General features: G+C 37.5%; 1 protein-coding gene across 2 annotated transcripts in view; it reads left to right on the top strand.

Annotated features, from left to right (window-relative positions):
- Positions 1-14,437, top strand: part of sobp.S (sine oculis binding protein homolog S homeolog) — an 87,963-nt gene extending 73,526 nt beyond the window's left edge. For both annotated transcript variants that reach the window (XM_041564633.1, XM_018265405.2), the window contains 2 exons: positions 4,747-6,686; positions 14,082-14,437. In XM_041564633.1, coding sequence (XP_041420567.1) covers positions 4,747-6,684 — 1,938 coding nt within the window. In that variant the 3' untranslated portion in view covers positions 6,685-6,686; positions 14,082-14,437. The remainder of the gene's footprint in view (positions 1-4,746; positions 6,687-14,081) is intronic.
- The last annotated feature ends 5,311 nt before the right edge of the window (positions 14,438-19,748 follow it).

Here is a 19,748-nt window from a genome sequence, read left to right as displayed (position 1 = left end):
CTGCTGCACAAATATGGCAGCCCCCTCATACAGGAACATGGGGGATCAGACAGGTAATGTAAAAGCATCATGCAAATACTTTATGGCAAAGTTAGAAGTAGCTTGCAAAGCCAATATTATAATAGATGTAAAAAAAAGTGTAATTTCAGGTGTCCGTATCTCTTTAAAGAAACAGTAACCCCCCCCCCCCAAAAGATGAAACTGTTTTTGAGTAATTAAACTATAACCTGGTATTGCCCTGCTCTGATAAAACTGATCTGTTTGCTTCAGAAACACTAATATAGTTTATATAAACAAGCTGCTGCGCAGAAATCGAGTTATTGAAATGGGGCTAAATGGTTAAATAGCAGATAACAGATAAGCTCTATAGAATACCATTATATTCTACAGAGCTTGCTCGGGTAAACCAAGACTTTTCTCCTCTGAAATGTTGCCCCCATGGCTACAAAGCACTTCATTTGTATACTATTATATAACTATAGTAGAGTTACTGAAGCAAAGACACCCACCTTACCAATGCAGAGCAACAGTACATTATGTTTTAATTACTTCAAACTATTTAAAGGGGTGGTTCACCTTTAAGTTAACTTTAAGTTAATTTTCATGTTTTTTTACTAAAAAAACACAAATCCTTTGAGATTTGTGGAAAAAAATTACAATTCGATTGTTAGTATATGGTCCCGTAAGTTTTAAATGGAGATTAATAAAAAAAACAAATGCACTGTAAGGTTACAAATGTATTGTTATTGCTACTTTAGCTCAATCCTTATATCACTCATGGACGAGAGTTTTCATGGATGAGAAATGGCAACTAACTCAGAAAAAAAAAATATATATATATATCTATATATATATCTATATATAACAAAGTTAAGCAGGTAAGCTTTCCTTTTCTGGTAGGCCATCAGAGCATCTAGATGAAAGAGTTAATTACCGTAATGCCTGACGATTTCAGCCATACAAAATGGAAATAACAAATATGCCATCCTTTCATGTGGTTTAACAATGTACAATTTTTCACAGGCAAGAAGCTGAATGAGATCAAACCCATTTAGCTCATTATTAGTATTACCCTGGCAACAAGCCACTATAATATAAATAACCTCAACTGCAATTGGACTTATTTATACAATTCTTTCTTCATGACAATTTAATAACGCTTGTAAATTCTAGGTGCATTATTTTATACTTATCTGGTATTAAAGTTTGGCTATAGTTAGGACCTGCTTCGAAAGAGAAATATTAAGTGGTCTGCAATCTGAAGTACTACTACTAAGATATGAGATTAGACATATGTTTATGAAATGTGCAAAGTGCATTTGTGAGCACAATTGCCATGTTCTTCATTGCAAATTGGGCATAGTTTGGTCTGGTGTCAATTACGTTGTTTGGTGTTTGAGTGATTTCTGCACCTTATTCTTTAGGCACAACTTTACTGTGGGCACTCAGGGAATCCTGCAGACACAAGATTTTATTATTTCACCATATACATTGAACTTGTTTACAGTATACCCTAAACCTATAGAAATAATTATGTGAAAAAGATATGCTAGTGTGTAAAAAGAAATGCTAAAGGAAGAAGGTAAAAATGGAAGAAGAATAGATGAAAAGAGTAACACACATATTAATGGATGTTGCCATGTTTATTTTCTTTGGTTAGTATTTTTGTATAACGTCAAATATAAATGAAAAGGAAAGAAGCATAGCCACACTGCCAACTACATTTAGAATATTCCAAGTTTGACATTAAACTAGAAACCTACACTGTGTAGGATTCCAGCTGATGCTTAACTATTATTCTCTGCCTTTTTATATGCCTTTGGCTGTCGGATATGCTGTGGTTTGAAGTGTAGAAACATATGACGTGGGGAAAGTAAGCTTCCACGTGTTAGGGGAAAATTAAATTGTGTACAATAAATTCTGCACTTGGATTTAAGTTTATTCAAATATGCAAATGAATGTAGCAGGATAAATGTCTCCCAGGGCTCTCTTTGGGGCTGACAAAGTTTAGACATTGAACTTACCTGCGCATAATTAAGACTAGTGCATAACTTAGTAAAATAATATGAAAATAGTTTTGGAATAATATTCTTATTCTTGACATTATTTCCTAAGCAAAAACAGAAGGTATCAAGAGAACTGCTGACATCTGTTTATCTGTTTATAGCAATGGCAAGATTCATTCTTGTTCAAAATGCCATGTGAGGGAAAAGCTTTAGTGCAAACAAGAGCGTTATTTGAATTGTAGATCATGCTTTAGCCATCTGTGGGACTGATGATGTGTCAGAAATAACTTGTTAATGAAATCATAATAATTTCACTCAAATAAAATAGCAGCTTATATGACAGAGATAGTAACTTTAAAGGGATCCTGTCATCAGAAAACATGTTTTTTTCAAAACACATCAGTTACAAGAGCTACTCCAGTAGAATTCTGCACTGAAATCCATTTCTCAAAAGAGCAAACAGATTTTTTTATATTCAATTTTGAAATCTGACATGGGGCTAGACATTTTGTCAATTTCCCAGCTGCCCCTGGTCATGTGACTTGTGCCTGCACTTTAGGAGAGAAATGCTTTCTGGCAGGCTGCTGTTTTTCCTTCTCAATGTAACTGAATGTGTCTCAGTGAGACATGGGTTTTTACTATTGAGTGTTGTTCTTAGATCTACCAGGCAGCTGTTATCTGTGTTAGGGAGCTGTTATCTGGTTACCTTCCCATTGTTCTTTTGTTTGGCTGCTGGGGGGGGAAAGGGAGGGGGCGATATCACTCCAACTTGCAGTACAGCAGTAAAGAGTGATTGAAGTTTATCAGAGCACAAGTCACATGACTTGGGGCAGCTGAGAAATTGACAATATGTCTAGCCCCATGTCTGATTTCAAAATTGAATATAAAAAAATCTGTTTGTTCTTTTGATAAATGGATTTCAGTGCAGAATTCTGCTGAAGCAGCACTATTAACTGATTCATTTTGGAAATTGTTTTTTCCCATGACAGGATCCCTTTAACATTTGGGTTACAGACATAATGATAGATGGCATTTTTTTGTTTGGTAAACTTTTAATAGAGCTTTTAGATTTCAGCTAGCTTATCATTTAGAACAAAACATTATATAGCCAAGGCAGTCCAGGAATTGGATTTAACCCAGGGTCTTCAGCTTGTTTATGGCAATTAAAACTGTAGCTAATTATACAGCTCTACACTACAAAGCAAAGAACAAATGATAATTTGGTTTGGTGATGCTGTCCCCCTTTTTCCAAGTAGTAGGGGCCCAAATGGGGGCAATATAATACTGCAATGAAGATGTCTTACAAAAAATACTATGGTGTTTTGTCGTCATTGTTCCCTTACCTGTTCCAGTACCTATTCCAATTGCCAGTCCTCATGTAGTTGATTCCAAACCCCCTAATGACTTCTCCAGTAATGGTGAAAGCATCATTCCCAGTTCATCTAGTGACACTCTTGGGGCAAAGCCAAAGGATACACCTTTGCCTTCAAGGGATTCTAAGCAGAGGTCTTTGAAGAGTTCTGATTCCTCACCTGGTGGTTCAGGGCAATCTTCTCACCAGGCCCCGGTGCTTCAAGAGCACACTAAAACTGAAGTAGTGGATTTGACAATGAGGACAGCAAGCCCAGAAAACAAGCTTAGCATCCCTAATATACTTCAGGTACCCCAGGATGGAGTTATAGACTTAACTGTGGCACACAGATCTAGACTTCACAATGTAATTCATAGAGCCCTTAATACTTACTTAAAACTTGAACATGAACCTAACAGTGTTGTAAACCTGGCCTTTGGTAAAGTAGATAAAAACAACTGTAGTGACTGCAGGGACAGTTGTAGCCCAGGAGAAACAAAAAATTTTTCCGTCTAGTGATTCTGACAGATGGACATATGGACAGATGGACATATGTTTATCAACTACATATGTCTCTCGCCACTTAAGCTTGAAATAATGAGTTTTTTTATTCTTCAAAAAAATTGCATTTTCCCCTTTAAAAGTCAGACTATAAAAGTTCGGAGCTTAATAAATTACCTTAATTGCAGCTGTGGAGGAAGTGGACCCCATGCAGGGTCTGCTTCCTCTTTGGTTACACTACTGAATAAAGTAGTACTGATAATTAGAAGATAATCATTAGAAGATGATAATACAACAATTAGGGCTCTTACACATGAGTGTTCCGACCTGTGCTCCCCTGCGTTCCGTTTTTTGGCGATCAGTCGCAGGGGAGCGCAGGAATAGACGCAAGTCATTATTTGAAATGGGGCTGTACTCACTCAGGCGCGTGTAGGCGCCGAACGCAGGAAAAATGCAGCATGTTGCGTCTGAACCTGCGTTCGGCGCCTACACGCGCCTGAGTGGGTACAGCCCCATTTCAAAAAATGACTTGCGTCTATTCCTGCGCTCCCCTGCGGCTGAACGCCAAAAAACGGAACGCAGGGGAGCGCAGGTCGGAACGCTCATGTGTAAGAGCCCTTAAGCACAAGGTTGGGCAAAGATTTTCTTTGCTTTGTAACAGATAACAACCAATCAATTATTTTCTTATTACTGATTGCTGTTATAGTTTATGAAATTAAAATATTCTATATATATAATGCACTTGTGTTTTAGGGGCAAGAATTGGTTATATGCACAGATATTTTCCAATTAACTTGTCTTGTAATGTATTTGGAAACAGCTTGTACTGAATATTTTCTGCGCTATGTAACTTTTACAGTTATTCATTTTATCTTATCGTTGTTTCAGGTATGTGACTGGTGTAAGCATATAAGGCATACTAAAGAATATCTGGATTTTGGGGATGGTGAAAGAAGACTTCAATTCTGCAGTGCAAAGTGTCTAAATCAATACAAAATGGACATTTTTTACAAAGAGGCACAAGCTAACCTTCCATCTGGACTGTGTAACTCATTACATCCTTCAGTTGATAATAAAGCAGAAGGCGCTGGGGTACAGTTGCTGACTCCAGATTCTTGGAATATACATCTGACAGATGTACGCAGAAAGGTTCCCTCCCCAGTGTCTGCAACAGGCCAAATTCAAGGACCTGGATCATCATCGTCTGCCACTACCTCCCCATCTGAAACTGCCAATAACTGTGTTACTAAAATCCCTACGCCAGTTCCCAAATCCATTCCTATGAATGAGAGTCCAAATGTTCCCCCAGTTACTGTTCCACCACCTGCCAGTATTGTGCCTCCCATGGGCATGCCACCCAGAAGTCCTCCAATGATAATGACAAATCGAGGACCGGTTCCTTTGCCTATATTCATGGAGCAGCAAATTATGCAGCAAATTCGCCCACATTTTCTTAGGGGTCCTCATGGCTCAAATCCTAACAGCCCTTTGCCCAATCCAATAATTCCTGGGATGGGACCACCTCCCAGAGTTTTGGGCCCCACTTCTAGTCCTATGCACAGACCAATGTTATCACCTCACATTCATCCAGCTACCACACCTACAATTCCTGGAAACCCCCCAGGGTTGCTTCCACCACATCCACATGGAGGTCCTTTACCCAGTCTTCCTTTCCCCCCAATGGGCATGATGCCAAATGGCCCTATGCATATGCCACAGATGGTAAATTTTGGTTTACCATCACTTGCTCCATTGGTCCCACCACCAACCCTTTTAGTGCCATACCCCATCATTGTTCCCTTACCTGTTCCAATACCTATTCCTATTCCCATTCCTCATGTAGTTGATTCCAAACCCCCTAATGACTTCTTCAGTAATGGTGAAAGCATCATTCCAAGTTCATCTAGTGACACTCTTGGGGCAAAGCCAAAGGATACACCTTTGCCTTCAAGGGATTCTAAGCAGAGGTCTTTGAAGAGTTCTGATTCCTCACCTGGTGGTTCAGGGCAATCTTCTCACCAGGCCCCGGTGCTTCAAGAGCACACTAAAACTGAAGTAGTGGATTTGACAATGAGGACAGCAAGCCCAGAAAACAAGCTTAGCATCCCTAATATACTTCAGGTACCCCAGGATGGAGTTATAGACTTAACTGTGGCACACAGATCTAGACTTCACAATGTAATTCATAGAGCCCTTAATACTTACTTAAAACTTGAACATGAACCTAACAGTGTTGTAAACCTGGCCTTTGGTAAAGTAGATAAAAACAACTGTAGTGACTGCAGGGACAGTTGTAGCCCAGGAGAAACAAAAACATTTCCGTCTAGTGATTCATCTTTTTGTAGTCCTACTTCAGTTGCCTCCAGCATGCCTGGGTATGAAATCAGTGCAACCGTTTGTAATGTCATTGTAAATGGTACAAAAAGTGCAGAAGGTACTAAGAACTATGAAAAAAACCATGAGCAAAAAAAGACTCTGCTAGACAAGGAACCAGTTGTAAGTGAGCTGGAATCTGTTAAAGAAAACAATTGTAGTTCAAACTGTCATTTAGAAATTGATGCCAGCAAGAAGAGTCTTGTGGAAGAGTCCCTCACAACTGGGGACAAGCAAGACCCCAACCTTAATAATCCTGCAGATGAGGACCATGCTTATGCTTTGCGAATGTTGCCTAAAACAGGTTGTGTTATCCAACCTGTGCCAAAACCAGCAGAAAAGACAGGAATGGCTCAGTGTGTAGTCTCTACACCAATTCTCAGTACAGGGACAGAGGATTTGGAGCCGCCACTGAAAAGGAGGTGTCTCCGTATTCGAAATCAAAATAAGTAAAGGTTTGTGGAAATGATAATACATTCATCTCTTAATTGTGCCATAGTCCTTAAATAGTTTCTAGGAGCTGTGCATCAGTGCTTCCAGTGTGCTGCACAGATAACAATGTCACAAAAAGCATTAATGTTATCAGGACAATTTTAAAATCAGCAAGGCAGGCAGTCTTAAAGGGGTTGTTCACCTTCCAAACATGTTTTCAGTTGAGTTTTTTCAGATTGTTCTTCAGAAATAAGGACTTTTTTCATTTGTTTTCCGTTTTTTATTTTTCACAGTTTTTACAAAATTTAAGTTTAAAGTTTAAGGTTCGTGTCTCTGGTGTTTCAGTCTGGCATCTCAATAATTCAGGTGCAGATTCTTAACTGTTACAATTTGCTACATTTAGTTGATACATTTCTCAACAGCATTTGTGGAATATTATCAATTATTGTATCAATTCTAACAGCTGCCTTTTATGAAATTCAGGGATTCTGCTCAGCAGGGACAAAGATAAGAAATGTATCAACTAAATGTATCACTTATGAATAGTTTAAAGAGTCAGCGATCCCCCCTTCCCAGAGCAGCTTTTAGATTTACACTTCAATATTAGAAGAACGGTCACACATAGAAAATAGAAAGTAATTGGGTAAAATGCTTTATTTCTGGTGAAATATCTGAAAGCAACTGAACTGGAAAAAGCTTTGGGAGATGAACAACCCCTTTCATTGCATATAGCTAGTGATGAGGGAATCTGTTCGAATACACTTCGCTGAAAAATTTGCGAAACTAAAAGAAAATTTGCGAAACGGTATATAATTGAATTGAAGTAATGAATATAACTTCAGAAAAAGGGACAGAAGTGCTGTAAGCAATATGTGTGTGTCAGTCACCATTGTGTTGGTTTTCCTGTCTGTGGAATCCTGTGTCCCCTGTGCTTAAAATAACCTCTAAACATTAGTTTACCTGAAAAGACAGCCCACAAGGATCTTATCAAGGCAAAATGTAGTTCTGTGTGTACCAAAACACAGAAAGCATGTCATTTTATCAATAATATTGCAAAATGTTTTCATTTTTAGTGAAGGCTACTGTCTACAATACGAGAGCAATCGACTGCACAGATTATGAACAACGGGACGTGTCTCTTTGACAAATCTATTGCTCTCCTTTTGCAGATATTTTGCAGAGGAGAAATAAATCAACTTCTTTGTGCCGTCTGTGATACTTTATTGGCAGAATGCCCTTGTCGGGAGTTTCATAGATAGGCAGCTGTTTATCAGTGTCAGCTGTGAAAGTGGCATGAAAAAGCTAAGAAAACTATGGTAATCTTTATCGAAGTTAAATTCACTGAATTCCATGGCAGCTAAATAGGATGTTTAAGAGTTTATTGTATGAAAGGTATACACGAGATACCAATACAATGAAAGGAGCACAACACTGCAATAGAAACCAGTGTTTTTAGAAAATAGCATTGTCAGAATTGTTTTAATATTTAGTATTTTAAGAAACGTATAAACCTTTTTAGGAGCACAACACTGCAATAGAAACCAGTGTTTTTAGAAAATAGCATTGTCAGAATTGTTTTAATATTTAGTATTTTAAGAAACGTATAAACCTTTTTGGGCTTGTGTTTGCAGAGCAAAGCAGGGAATCTTCAAGCATAACCAATTCTTTGTAGTTAAATGGGTAGTCACTTTTAAATGCTGTAGTAAGTACAAGTGCCGCTTGTCTTTCGTTTTCACCTCTCAGGGGCGTAACTATCTGGGCCCCACACTCCTCCAAAACTGCGTCTGGAGGAGTGTGGGGCCCAGCTGTTCTGCCTGCACTCGGGCCCCCACGATTATAGTTCCATTACTGTCACTTCTCTTGACAAAGTCTTTGTATATTTTGTATATTCTGCAGGATAGTCTGCAAAATGTGACATCATTTGATAGGAAATGAAAGTCCTACTGTACAAAGCCCTAGCCAATGTGTTTCTGGCTTATTATATTTTAAAGAGAGCTGCTGTAGTTGGTGGTTAATTTTCCTATATTTATGTAATGTGCAAATGGATTCAGGACATAGGGAGAAGAAAGAACAAGTTTAGCACTTGTAGGCCCACAGCTTTGTTCTGGCAGTATCCCTTATAATTTATGCCAAGAGGAAAAGACATAATTCATAGTTAAATATACAAAAATCCAAATGGAATTTCTAATGGAATTGTTTCAGATTTAGGGTGGGTATGCAACACAGATACTGTAAAGGGGGTTATTTCTCAAAGTCCGATATTTTCTGTTTTTATTTTTAATTAAAAAAGTCCAACCAAACTAGAATCCACCATGTGATCTTATTTATTATTAAAAAAAATCTTAATTTAATCAGATCAGGGACAAACTCAATAAAAGTTTTCCGCATTGAATCTTTTTTTCGAACTTGTTCTGATTCCGGGCTAATTCCAGCGCAGACCACAAAAACTTCCAAAAAGGATATGGACCTCTCCCATTGACTTATATACAAACTTGGCAGGTCTGAGATGCCAGATTTTCCATCCTTGGGGTATAATAAATCTCAAAAATATGAGGGTTTTTTTTTTGTGTTTTTGGCCTTATGACTTTAATAAATAACCCCCTAAATGTCTTTGATAGATGTTTCAAGTTGCTAGGTTTAAGAGAGAGCATCATGCATGGCATTTATTTATGTCAATTTGTCATAGTTTGGTTGTTGGGTTTTCATTTGGATGGATTGAACTTGATGGACTTTGTCTTTTTTTCAACCCGATTTAACTATGTAACTGTATCTTTTAGAACTCATAATTTAAGACTTCTGTTTGCTGTTAATTTTGTCCTCAGATTAAAGGGGAAAACAAGGAAATCAGACTTTGTTTATTGCATTCAAGCTCCTTAGACATAAATGGTCATATATACTTTTTTGGAGTGGGGTGAATCTATGTGAAACAATAATTTAATCCCTCATTTGTGTGTATTTATATAAAGCACTCTGTAATAATGGCCAATGCATTGTCACTACTTATTTAAAAAAATAGCAGCAATTATACACTGCTGTTGTTTACCAGCATTATACAATGTTGCTTCCCAGTTATACACATAATGAAGCAATTAAAGCTAATTAACATCTATTTAAAGAAACTGTGCCAGCCTGGCAAACAGCAAAGCATTGTTTCTGGATAATAATCATTTTGAAATACCACGGACTAACTTTCTGTAGTAGAGAGAATCTGTTTTTAATCAGGATCACTTCTGTGAAAATGTATCTTAGAATTATTTTTATTATTTTGCTGGAGGGAGATCCACATCCTTTATGAGCAGGAAGCAGGTTAGAATAACATTTCAGGGATGTACAGTAGGGCTGTGATGGTTTAATGTTGAGTTGACACAAGCAGAGATAATTATTCTTGTCTTTACTGATTTAACATTTTTCGTTTTATTACCTCCTGCAAAGATGTCTGTTAATTTAATGTTACCAGGGAGATCATGATTAGCCTTTTTGAAGTTCTCTGATTATTTTCTAGTTAAAAGAACAGTAATGGCAGAAAATGAAAGTGTATCAAAAGAATGACAATATGATGTATTGTTCTGTACTGGTAAAACTGGTGTATTTGCTTCAGAAACTCTACAATAGTTTATATAAACAAACTGCTGTGTAGCCATGGGGGCAGCCATTCAAAGCTGAAAAAGAAGAAAAGGCGCAGGATAAACAGCAGATAACAGATACACTCTGTAGTATACAATGGGATTTTTCAGAACTTATCTGTTATCTGCTGTGTATCCTGTGCTTGAATGGCTGCCCCAGTGGCTACACAGCAGCTTGTTTATATAAACTATAATAGTGTTTCTGAAGCAAACACACAGTTTTACCAGTGCAGGGCAACAATACATTATAAGACACTTACATTTTTTAGGTGTTACTGTGCCTTTAATAATGATAATGCTTGTCTCATTTTAGGTCAATCCATATCTCATTTATGTCCAGGGGAGGTGGTAGGGTATGCTGTATTCTCACAGTGGGGCATGTTAGTAATGTAATGCATGTGAACACTGCAGGGGGAGTGCTGGGCTTGGGAATTCAAGCCTGGGCCCAGAAGGTTACAACTCTGGTAGGCTTTGTGTAAATAAAAGACTAGAGAAGTATCCTATTCTTAACCTATTACATTAATATATTAGTATAGCCTATTATATTGAAGTTCTCTTTTCTTTTAAACTGAAATGTATCATAATGCTTTTCTCTCCTATTAAAACAGTTTCCAGAACATTTCAAACTTCCCGCATTTTTCAAACATAACATTTACAGTATGTAGCCGTTTTATTCCAAGAGTTTTCTAGAGTCTCCTGAGCTCAACTGTCCCATGTTATTGTTGGCACTGCTGTACCTAAGGAAAAACATACAACATTGTTCAGACTAATATATGTAATACAGTATTGTGTATGCAGTTAGAAAATCTGTACTTCTTTTAAGCAGACTTGAGTAATTTCACTTCTAGACATTGGTCTTATGACTGTCTGTAAATTATGCTCGTGAAAAATTTGTGAAAAACTATTACAGGTGAACACAGGACAGTGCTAAAAATTGCATTATAGACGACAAATTTTTTTATTTTGTACTCTGTAACTGTTTTAAATTGATATATTTAGTTCAGGTGCGGGTCCAGTCTCAGACTGGGAGACCAAAGGCCCACCAAAAAACTTTAGACTTGGGCCCACTCTCAGTACTATTATTCTTACTCTCCTCACTCAGCCTCCATTCTCCTAGTCTCTTTTCTTTACATACTATAATCTGTTTAGCAGCATGAGGGCCAACTGACACCTGGGCCCACCCCAGTTTTCCTGGTATCCCAGTGGGCCAGTCCGACACTGTGCGGGTCCAGAAAAACTCGATCTGCAGCCTCCCGCACCTGGACTCCCCCACTATCTATAGCCCTGCCCTGTCAATGATGTCACAAAAGAGGCAGGGCAGGCTTGTACTTATAAAACTGGTAGCCGGCAGTGTAAGGTCATAACCCACAAATGTTGCATCAAGGTCAGCCTGAACCTGCCTGACCCACGGGTATCGGACTGTCCCGCACATCACTACTGAGCTGCCATACTGAAACACCAGAGACATGGAATTAAACTTTAAAGGAATTGTTCAGTGTAAAAATAAAAACTGGGTAAATAGGCTGTGCAAAGTAAAAAATGTTTCTAATATAGTTAGTTAGACAAAAATGTAATGTATAAAGGCTGGAGTGACTGGATGTCTAATATAATAGCCAGAACACTAGTTAGAGTTAGAGAGCTGAAAATCAGGAAGGAGTGTTCTGGCTATTATGTAAGACATCCAGTCACTCCAGCCTTTAAACATGATATTTTTGGCTAACTAACTATATTAGAAACATTTTTTATTTTGCACAGGCTATCTATTTACCCAGTTTTTATTTTCACACTGAACTGTTCCTTTTAAAGTTTAATGTCTCTGTCTCTGGTGTTTCAGTCTGGCAGCTCAGTAGTGATGTGCGGGCCAGCCCGATACCCGTGGGTCAGACAGGTTCAGGTTGACCTTGCTGCAACATTTGTGGGTTGCGACCTTACACTGCTGGCTTCCAGTTTTATAAGTACTAGAACACAGTAAATAATAAAAGATGGAAAGCAATTGAAAAAAAGTATTTAATGGTGAACAACCTGAAAACAACTGAACTGAGAAAAGTGTTCGGAAGGTGAAAAACCCTTTGAATTGATTGCATACATTGCGCTATCTAGTACTATATTAAGTTTTGCACACAGCTCCCTACCCATCCCTAAAACACTAAGATAAACTGCATAGTGCATTTGGATCCATACTACCCCATAAAAATGCACAGGCAAGTAAGAATGTATTTGATATGTCTGTCCGATCACATTATGATGAGCCTTTGTAGAACTGCACTAATAATAAGCAGTGGCGTAACTACCCCACATCAGGCCCCCCCGCCAAAAAAATCTAAATGCACAGCACCCCTCGACGCACTACCCACCTGACATGCTTCCTCCCTCTCCTCACCAGGTTGCTTCTCACTTTTAGGTAGGAGAAAGCCTGAGAAGAGGGGATTTCTTCAACTATAGAGGAAGCTCACTGGTAAAAAAAAAAGGAGCTGTGGTCCGCTTCATGACTGTGGGGTCTGCTCTCTCTATAGTTATAGTCATGCCACTGGTCACAAGCAATGATTAGTTATGGGCGAATTTAAGGTGCAATTCGCGGCTAATTTCTGTGTTTTGCCGCTGGCAAAAAAATTTGCGAATTTATGTGCGACGGTTATCGGACACCTATTGACTTTAATGGGCGTCAAAGTTGTTGGCAAATTGAATTTCACGGGAATTGAATTTCACAGGAAATTCGTGATTTTTGTGGCGAAGCGCGACAAATTCGCCCATCACTAGCAATGATTTTTTAAGCAAAATATATATAAATAATTTCCTTAAAATGTTCGCATTTCAAACGTCAGTGTTTTGATTAAATTGTGTGGGACTGGAGCAGGTGAAAAGTATTGGTGCAAATGACTGTTTCATTTGTTTCATTGAGATCTTTTTCATTAACTTTTGAACTACTTGTCAGATACTTCATTGTAATCAGACAAGTGAACTGTTCAATATACAGTATGTAAGGTTGTTTGTTCAGTTTTCAAAAGATCTGCCCTTGAAAGGGGCAGATTTATCAAGTGTGAGATTAGAACTCACCAGAGAAAAACTTACTCACTTTCTATTCATTGTAGTGGGATTTTTAGAATCGTATTTATCACCATCTCATTAATATAATTTTAAATATCCCATAGGAATGAATAGAAAGTCAGTGAGTTTTATTGTGGTGCGTTCTAATCTCACAGTTTGATAAATCTGCCCCATGGACCTGCCCTGTGTCTGCCAATCACTGGCTGTTGACCACTATAGCATGTACTGTCATGTAAACATCATGGTCCTGACCCTGATCTAATTATCTCCACATCACTGTCGCCCCCAGACTTTCCAGGGAATAAAGGTGGAAACCATAAATATATGGCTAAATACAGTAGCCACTTGTACTTAATAGTGCTTGTAATATGCATTTAAAGTATTGCATAAAAGTGTTATATATATTGTCTTGATAAAGGCTCTAGAGGGGAGCCGAAACGTCGAATGCTTACCATGTTTCAATAAATTATATTTTTACACAAGTCCCTGGGGTGCGCTACCGTTCTCTTTTATGTTTATCTGGATCCCAGGAGCGGCACCCGGGCAGACCAAGAAAGGGTTAATTAAGTGAGTGCGGATCTGTTTGGCTGATATATATATATATATATATATATATATATATATATATATATATATATATATATATATATATATATATATATACAACTTCAAGAAAAACTGCATATTTATTGTAATCTGTCAAATTCTTTATGAACATTTGGCTAATCTTTTATTGTCTGTGTCTTGTAGAATACTGACTGACAGAGTACCTTGCGTACAGAAAGGGAGCAGTGCAACCATGTAACGTCACCAGCGGGTCCAAACCATCTTCCCTTCTGCCTAGGCTAAGAAAGCTTTCTGTAGCTTTTACCTATCACCTGATTGTGCAAGGAAAAACCATTCAATCTGGACTCAAAGGATGATGATCATTTCTCATTTTAAACTACCCGCCCAGTGAGCCCACCTTAATTTTACCAGGCATGTTTTCTCAAGCATATGGACCAACACAATACTCGCCCTCTCAATGCCATTGTTTTCTAAATGTATGACTGGAAGTGAAGTGAACTTCAGCTTTTTTTTTTTTTTCAAAGACTGTTATGGTTTTGCTGCTACAATGAAAATTGTACTTTGCATTAGTTAATGGAACTGTTTAAAAGGGTAAAAGGTTTTGTACTGGAGTAGGAACACTTCAAATTCATCTCTTTCTTACCCAAGATGCACTTTTAATCAGAGTTTTAAACGTTTTATTGACTAATGTGTTTTTATTTCTTTTCTTTTTTTTTAAGAAAGGCCACCTTTAAATCTAATGCCATATTTTCAGTGTTAGGCTGTAGGGATTTGAATCCTGAGTACAGAGCAGAATGAATAGTTTAAATTGTGGTTTCTTGTACAGGCTAGATGGCAAAAAGAAATCTGCAAATGTTTATTCTCCTCCACTTTCTTACAGAGAACTCCCCCTAAATGGCACCCCAATCAGGAACAGAGGAAAAAGCGTTAAGCGAAAGGCCAAAATTCCCTTAAGGTGTAAAATAATCCAAGGGGGAAGGGAGGAGATATTTGCCGAGCGTCATAAGAGATATGGATGAAATTTCACCCCTGATAGTTTTCAGTGATCCAGGAAGCCAGCAAGACAATCTCTCGCCACATATACAGAGCCCTTTTCATAGTAATTGGAATAGTATGGGCATGCCAATGACGGAATGAGGGACAAAGTGAATTTTTTTTCCCTAGACACCCCTGTTTGTGGTACAACCCACTCTTTTTTTCCTGCTGGGTATTCTGTTTCAGTGTTTGCTTACTTCTGTCTTGATTAAGAGAAATGTGCAATTCAATCCTCAGTCACTGGTCAGAGGATAACAGGGTAGAATTCACAGTAACTTGTGTGCACTTGTACAGATGTAGCCAAGAGTCCAAAATTACACTAGTTTAGAGCATGTATGCTGGCACTGAACAAAAAAAAAACTGAAAGAAAATGAAAAAAAAAAAACCAAGCGGAGCTGATGTAATGTACTTTTTTTATTTTTAGATACAGGTTTTCAGAAGTCTCATTAAAAAAAAATCACATTGTGATCCAGTGTAAATGTTTACTAATTCGAATAAAGCACGTGCTCACATAATTCTGCACAGTGTCTGCTGTTTGGAGCAGACACGTATTTTATAATAAAAAAAAAACGTGAATTCAATGTAACGGCATTCTGTGCAGGAAGCATTTGGGCATAAAAGCTTTTCTAGTGTATGTGTACTGTTATTATTATTGTATATACTGTATTTCTATAGCTTTCTTTGTAAAAAAAAAAAAATCACTTAACAGTTTAAGCTACTGTTTAGAAATGATTCTTTATTTATTAACATGATTTCAACTATGATTTCATGGCTTGTTATATCAAATGACAGTATCTTTCTTTCATGTTTCATGTTTCCAAGGTTGTAATGTTGATCCTGCTGGGAACAGAAGATATATCCAAAATGTTTCCAGAATTAAAAGATAACCCATGATTCTTCAGAAAACATCCTGAATTGCATTTATTGTTAATAATACCGCAATCTGAAAGGTGCCGTGGTGTGCAAGGAAAGCAATTAACCACTTCAGTGCTAGTGGGGATACATGACACTTCTTGTGGTCAGGAAACAAGCTTTCTCTGGGCCATTTGCATGTTAAAAGTAACAAGAACCATATAATTGGTTTGTACTTATCTTTGTATTTTGGAAAGGGGGTTGGTGTATATTTCCTGAATATCTGTACCCTTTTCAAATTGATGCAATCTCCATTCTAATACCTCCTTCCCAATTCAATGAGTATTCCTTTTAACCATTAAAAAATGAAAGAGGTAGTTCACATTTAATTACATTTTTAGTTTGTTATAGTATTTCCTCTTCTTAGTAACGTTTCAATTTTTTTTCTATTGATTCTGAATTATTTGTCTTTCTAATGGGCTTTACTGACCCAGCATTTAACTACAGCACAAGGATGGAAGACAGATAAAGGACACAAGTTTAAAGTAAGTGCGCCAGAGGGTGGGGTCTGTCTAGAGATTGCTGATGTTTATCTGAAGGGGGGGGTTCAGGTGCAAATCCTGCATCACAAAATTTGCCAAATTTCTGTTTTTAAAGAACGAAACAACTTGTTACTAGGGTTGGCCCTTTGCCGCCGCTGGTAAAATCCCACCCGAGGGTGGTTCATCAATATGTGAGTGCCACTGAGTTCCATAGAAGTTTAATTTAATTACAAGGATTGCAGTTTGTGACTTACTATCGATATGTGCAGGGTAAAAAATGCATGAAAAACAGCATCCATCAAAATTCTAGTCACATAGATATTGCATCTATACATATTCCTTAACAACTGAATTGTGCACCAAAATACAGGTCACGGTTCATCTGCTGTATTAGGTGTAAGGTAATGCACATATATTTGTGCAAGGGTGTCCTAAAATAAACACCCGCCTTGAAGTCATACAGTATTACAGTGGTTGCTTGGATGCTGCACTTACATAAACAACTAACTGGCACTTAATGAACCATTTGTGGTGAGCTGTTGCTGAGCTCTAACTGGTGGCAGAAATCATACTTGTTCCTTCTAGATTTCAATTTAAAGGGTCATTACACTCCAAAATCCAAATATTTTATTTTTGCCTACACAACAGTAATAAAGTATTGTTTAAACATTATTGTCACTATATACTTTCTACTAGATACGTTCAAAATACACACTTATTTTCTCCTGTGAAAATCAGGTGATTTATTTGTTTTCTTATACAACTACAAGTTCACACCCTCCACATGAGCCAATCAGAAGGATCAGTAAGTTGGATACAAATGTGGATGTCCTTTTAGACTGATGATTGGTAGGAGGATTGCATGGGAGCATGATTTCTGTGGTGGCCAAAGGCTTGAAACATGTACCACAGTTGGAGCAGCAAAAACGCAAATGCATAGATAGTATCAAGAACAGTGATTGTCAGTCCAGTCCAGAATTACATTGCAGAGTAGAATAGCTTTATATACTGTAAGTGTAGCACTTTCCTGAAGGTTTAGGTCAGAAGTTAACACATGCCCTTCAGTAACTTGCATTAGTGTTAATGACCCAAGCTCACATGATATAATGGATTTAAACTTTTCCTAAATATCTTAAAGGAGAAGGAAAGCTACCGAGGCAGTTTATTGTAAATAGATTAACCACAATAGTGCAATCTAGAATGTTATATTTATTGTGTAGAATGATTTACCATACCTGAGTAAACAGCTCTAATTTGTTTAGGATAGCAGCTGCCATATTACAATAGTGTGACATCACTTCCTGCATGAGTCTCTCCCTGCTTGCTCATAGCTCTGGGCTCAGATTACAGCAGAGAAAGGAGGGCTGGGGGAAAGCAGCAAACTGAGCATGCCCAAGCTCTGGAGGTTTAAGCTGAATGATGGAAGTCTGATACAGGAGGCCATGTATACACAATAAAAGGAAAGAAATGTGGTGTTTCTTTTGACAGAGAACTCAGAGCAGCATTACTTTGAGGGGTTACTAGTGTATTTATATAGACCTTTCTGATAAAGCTTACTTCATTTTAACTTTTATTTGTCCTTTAACCACAAAGGACATTATTACTTTACTGTAACAGAAGCGCAGTCCAGTTATGCAGCTACAGCGACCAAGAAGCCCTGGTGGGACTGGAAACTAAAGTTTATTGGCCTCATAGGACTGATTAGACTCTTTCTAAAACAGAATTCATTATATTTCCCCCAAGGTCTTCCCTTGTCCCTCAGCTCTCACTCACAGTTAATAACATCACCTTTCATTCTACCTAGGAGTTATCTTAAACTCGTTTTTGTCTTTTTCACCACACGCCTAAACACTTGCAAATTCTTGTCATATTTAGCTGTGCAACATTGCCTGAATACAATCGTATCTCAGTTCAGACTCAACAAAACATTTATCAAGTCTTTTATTATCTCCTACCTTGATTGCTGCAACCTACTCCTTGCAGGTATTTCAGCTAGTTGCCTTTCACAACTCCAATCTCATTCATCTATCTCATCATCAGCTCCTCTCTATGTATATTCCATCACTGGCTCCAAGAGACACTTTTAGTTAAATGGTTCGCTTAAGTAAGGCAATGTTCTTACATCACTTCTACATAAACAAGGTTTCTCCTTTAAATAAATAAATATATATATATAAAAGGTTTTTTGTCAGTATTTTTTTCCTGTCAACAACATATAGCTTCTCTAATAGAAACTGTATTTGAATTATTATATATGAATTTTTGTGTGATAAAAATGCAGCATAAATGTATCTATTTAGAGGTGAAACTTTAACAAATCTAGTCCACTGTAAAAGGATTGTTTTCTTGATATCAAGCGAGCCAACTTGCAGCAGCAGGAATCTGTGTGGTTTCAGTTGGAGTAAGCCAAACTTATCTACTTGCTGTTTATAAATGCAAGTTGTAATTTAGACATTAGTAGTGCGGTCAATGTGGTTTTTGGAGACCATGCAAAGACTTTGATATGCTGCCATACAGAAAGTTTCTTTATAAATTAAGGGAGATTTTTATTTACATGGTTACAAACTGATTGAAAGACAGACTGAAGAAAACTATAAACAACATGCAGAGAAGGCTATAAAAAGTGGTTATGCAGGTCCAAAGGGTTCCTTTTCTTTATCTGCCTTTAACTATCTAGAAGGGAGTACTAAAGTTAAGCCCAATTTCTCGGGTTGCCATCTCTTTCTTCTTTAAACCTATGCATGAAATAGTTATTAGATGGGACTGTGATAACATAGGAATTAACTCATTCCAAAAAGGCTTTTATTAATTAGTACTTGTAAGAGAACTTTGCATCACTCAATCTGTTGTGTCACCAAGTGCAGAATATATTATTGAGTCTCCAAAATATGTGATCAGAGAAAACACACAAAAGCTGTATTACAAAAAGGAATTGTTCATTAATCATACATTTTGGGGTATAACATAACTATAATATGGGGTTCACCTTGATGTGGTGCAGCGACTTACCAATTTTATTATGTAAGCATGTCTAAAGCAAATATATAGCCAGGTCAGATGCACTTCCATTATTTCTTGCAAATCAAGTTTTGAAGTTCAATAGTGGAGAGAAAGTTGCTTTTCAGTTCCAATGTAAGGGTAAATTTATCAAAGAGTGAAGTTCCGCCACTAGAGTGAAATTCCGCAACTCTCAATTCATTTCTATGGGATTTTGAAAGGCGTATTTATCAATGGGTGAAAGTGAAAGTTCACCCTTTGATAAATACGCCTATAAAAATCCCATAGAAATGAATGGAGAGTGGCGGAATTTCTCTCTAGTGGCGGAACTTCACTATTAACTTCACTCTTTGATAAATATACCCCGTAATGTTTTTTAGTATAGTAAAACAGCTAAGGAATATGCTGTAGTTTGGCAAATGAT

The sequence above is a fragment of the Xenopus laevis genome, chromosome 5S, assembly GCF_017654675.1.
Source record: "Xenopus laevis strain J_2021 chromosome 5S, Xenopus_laevis_v10.1, whole genome shotgun sequence".
Taxonomy (NCBI): Eukaryota; Metazoa; Chordata; class Amphibia; order Anura; family Pipidae; genus Xenopus; species Xenopus laevis.
This window is presented reverse-complemented; position numbering and strand designations above follow the sequence as displayed.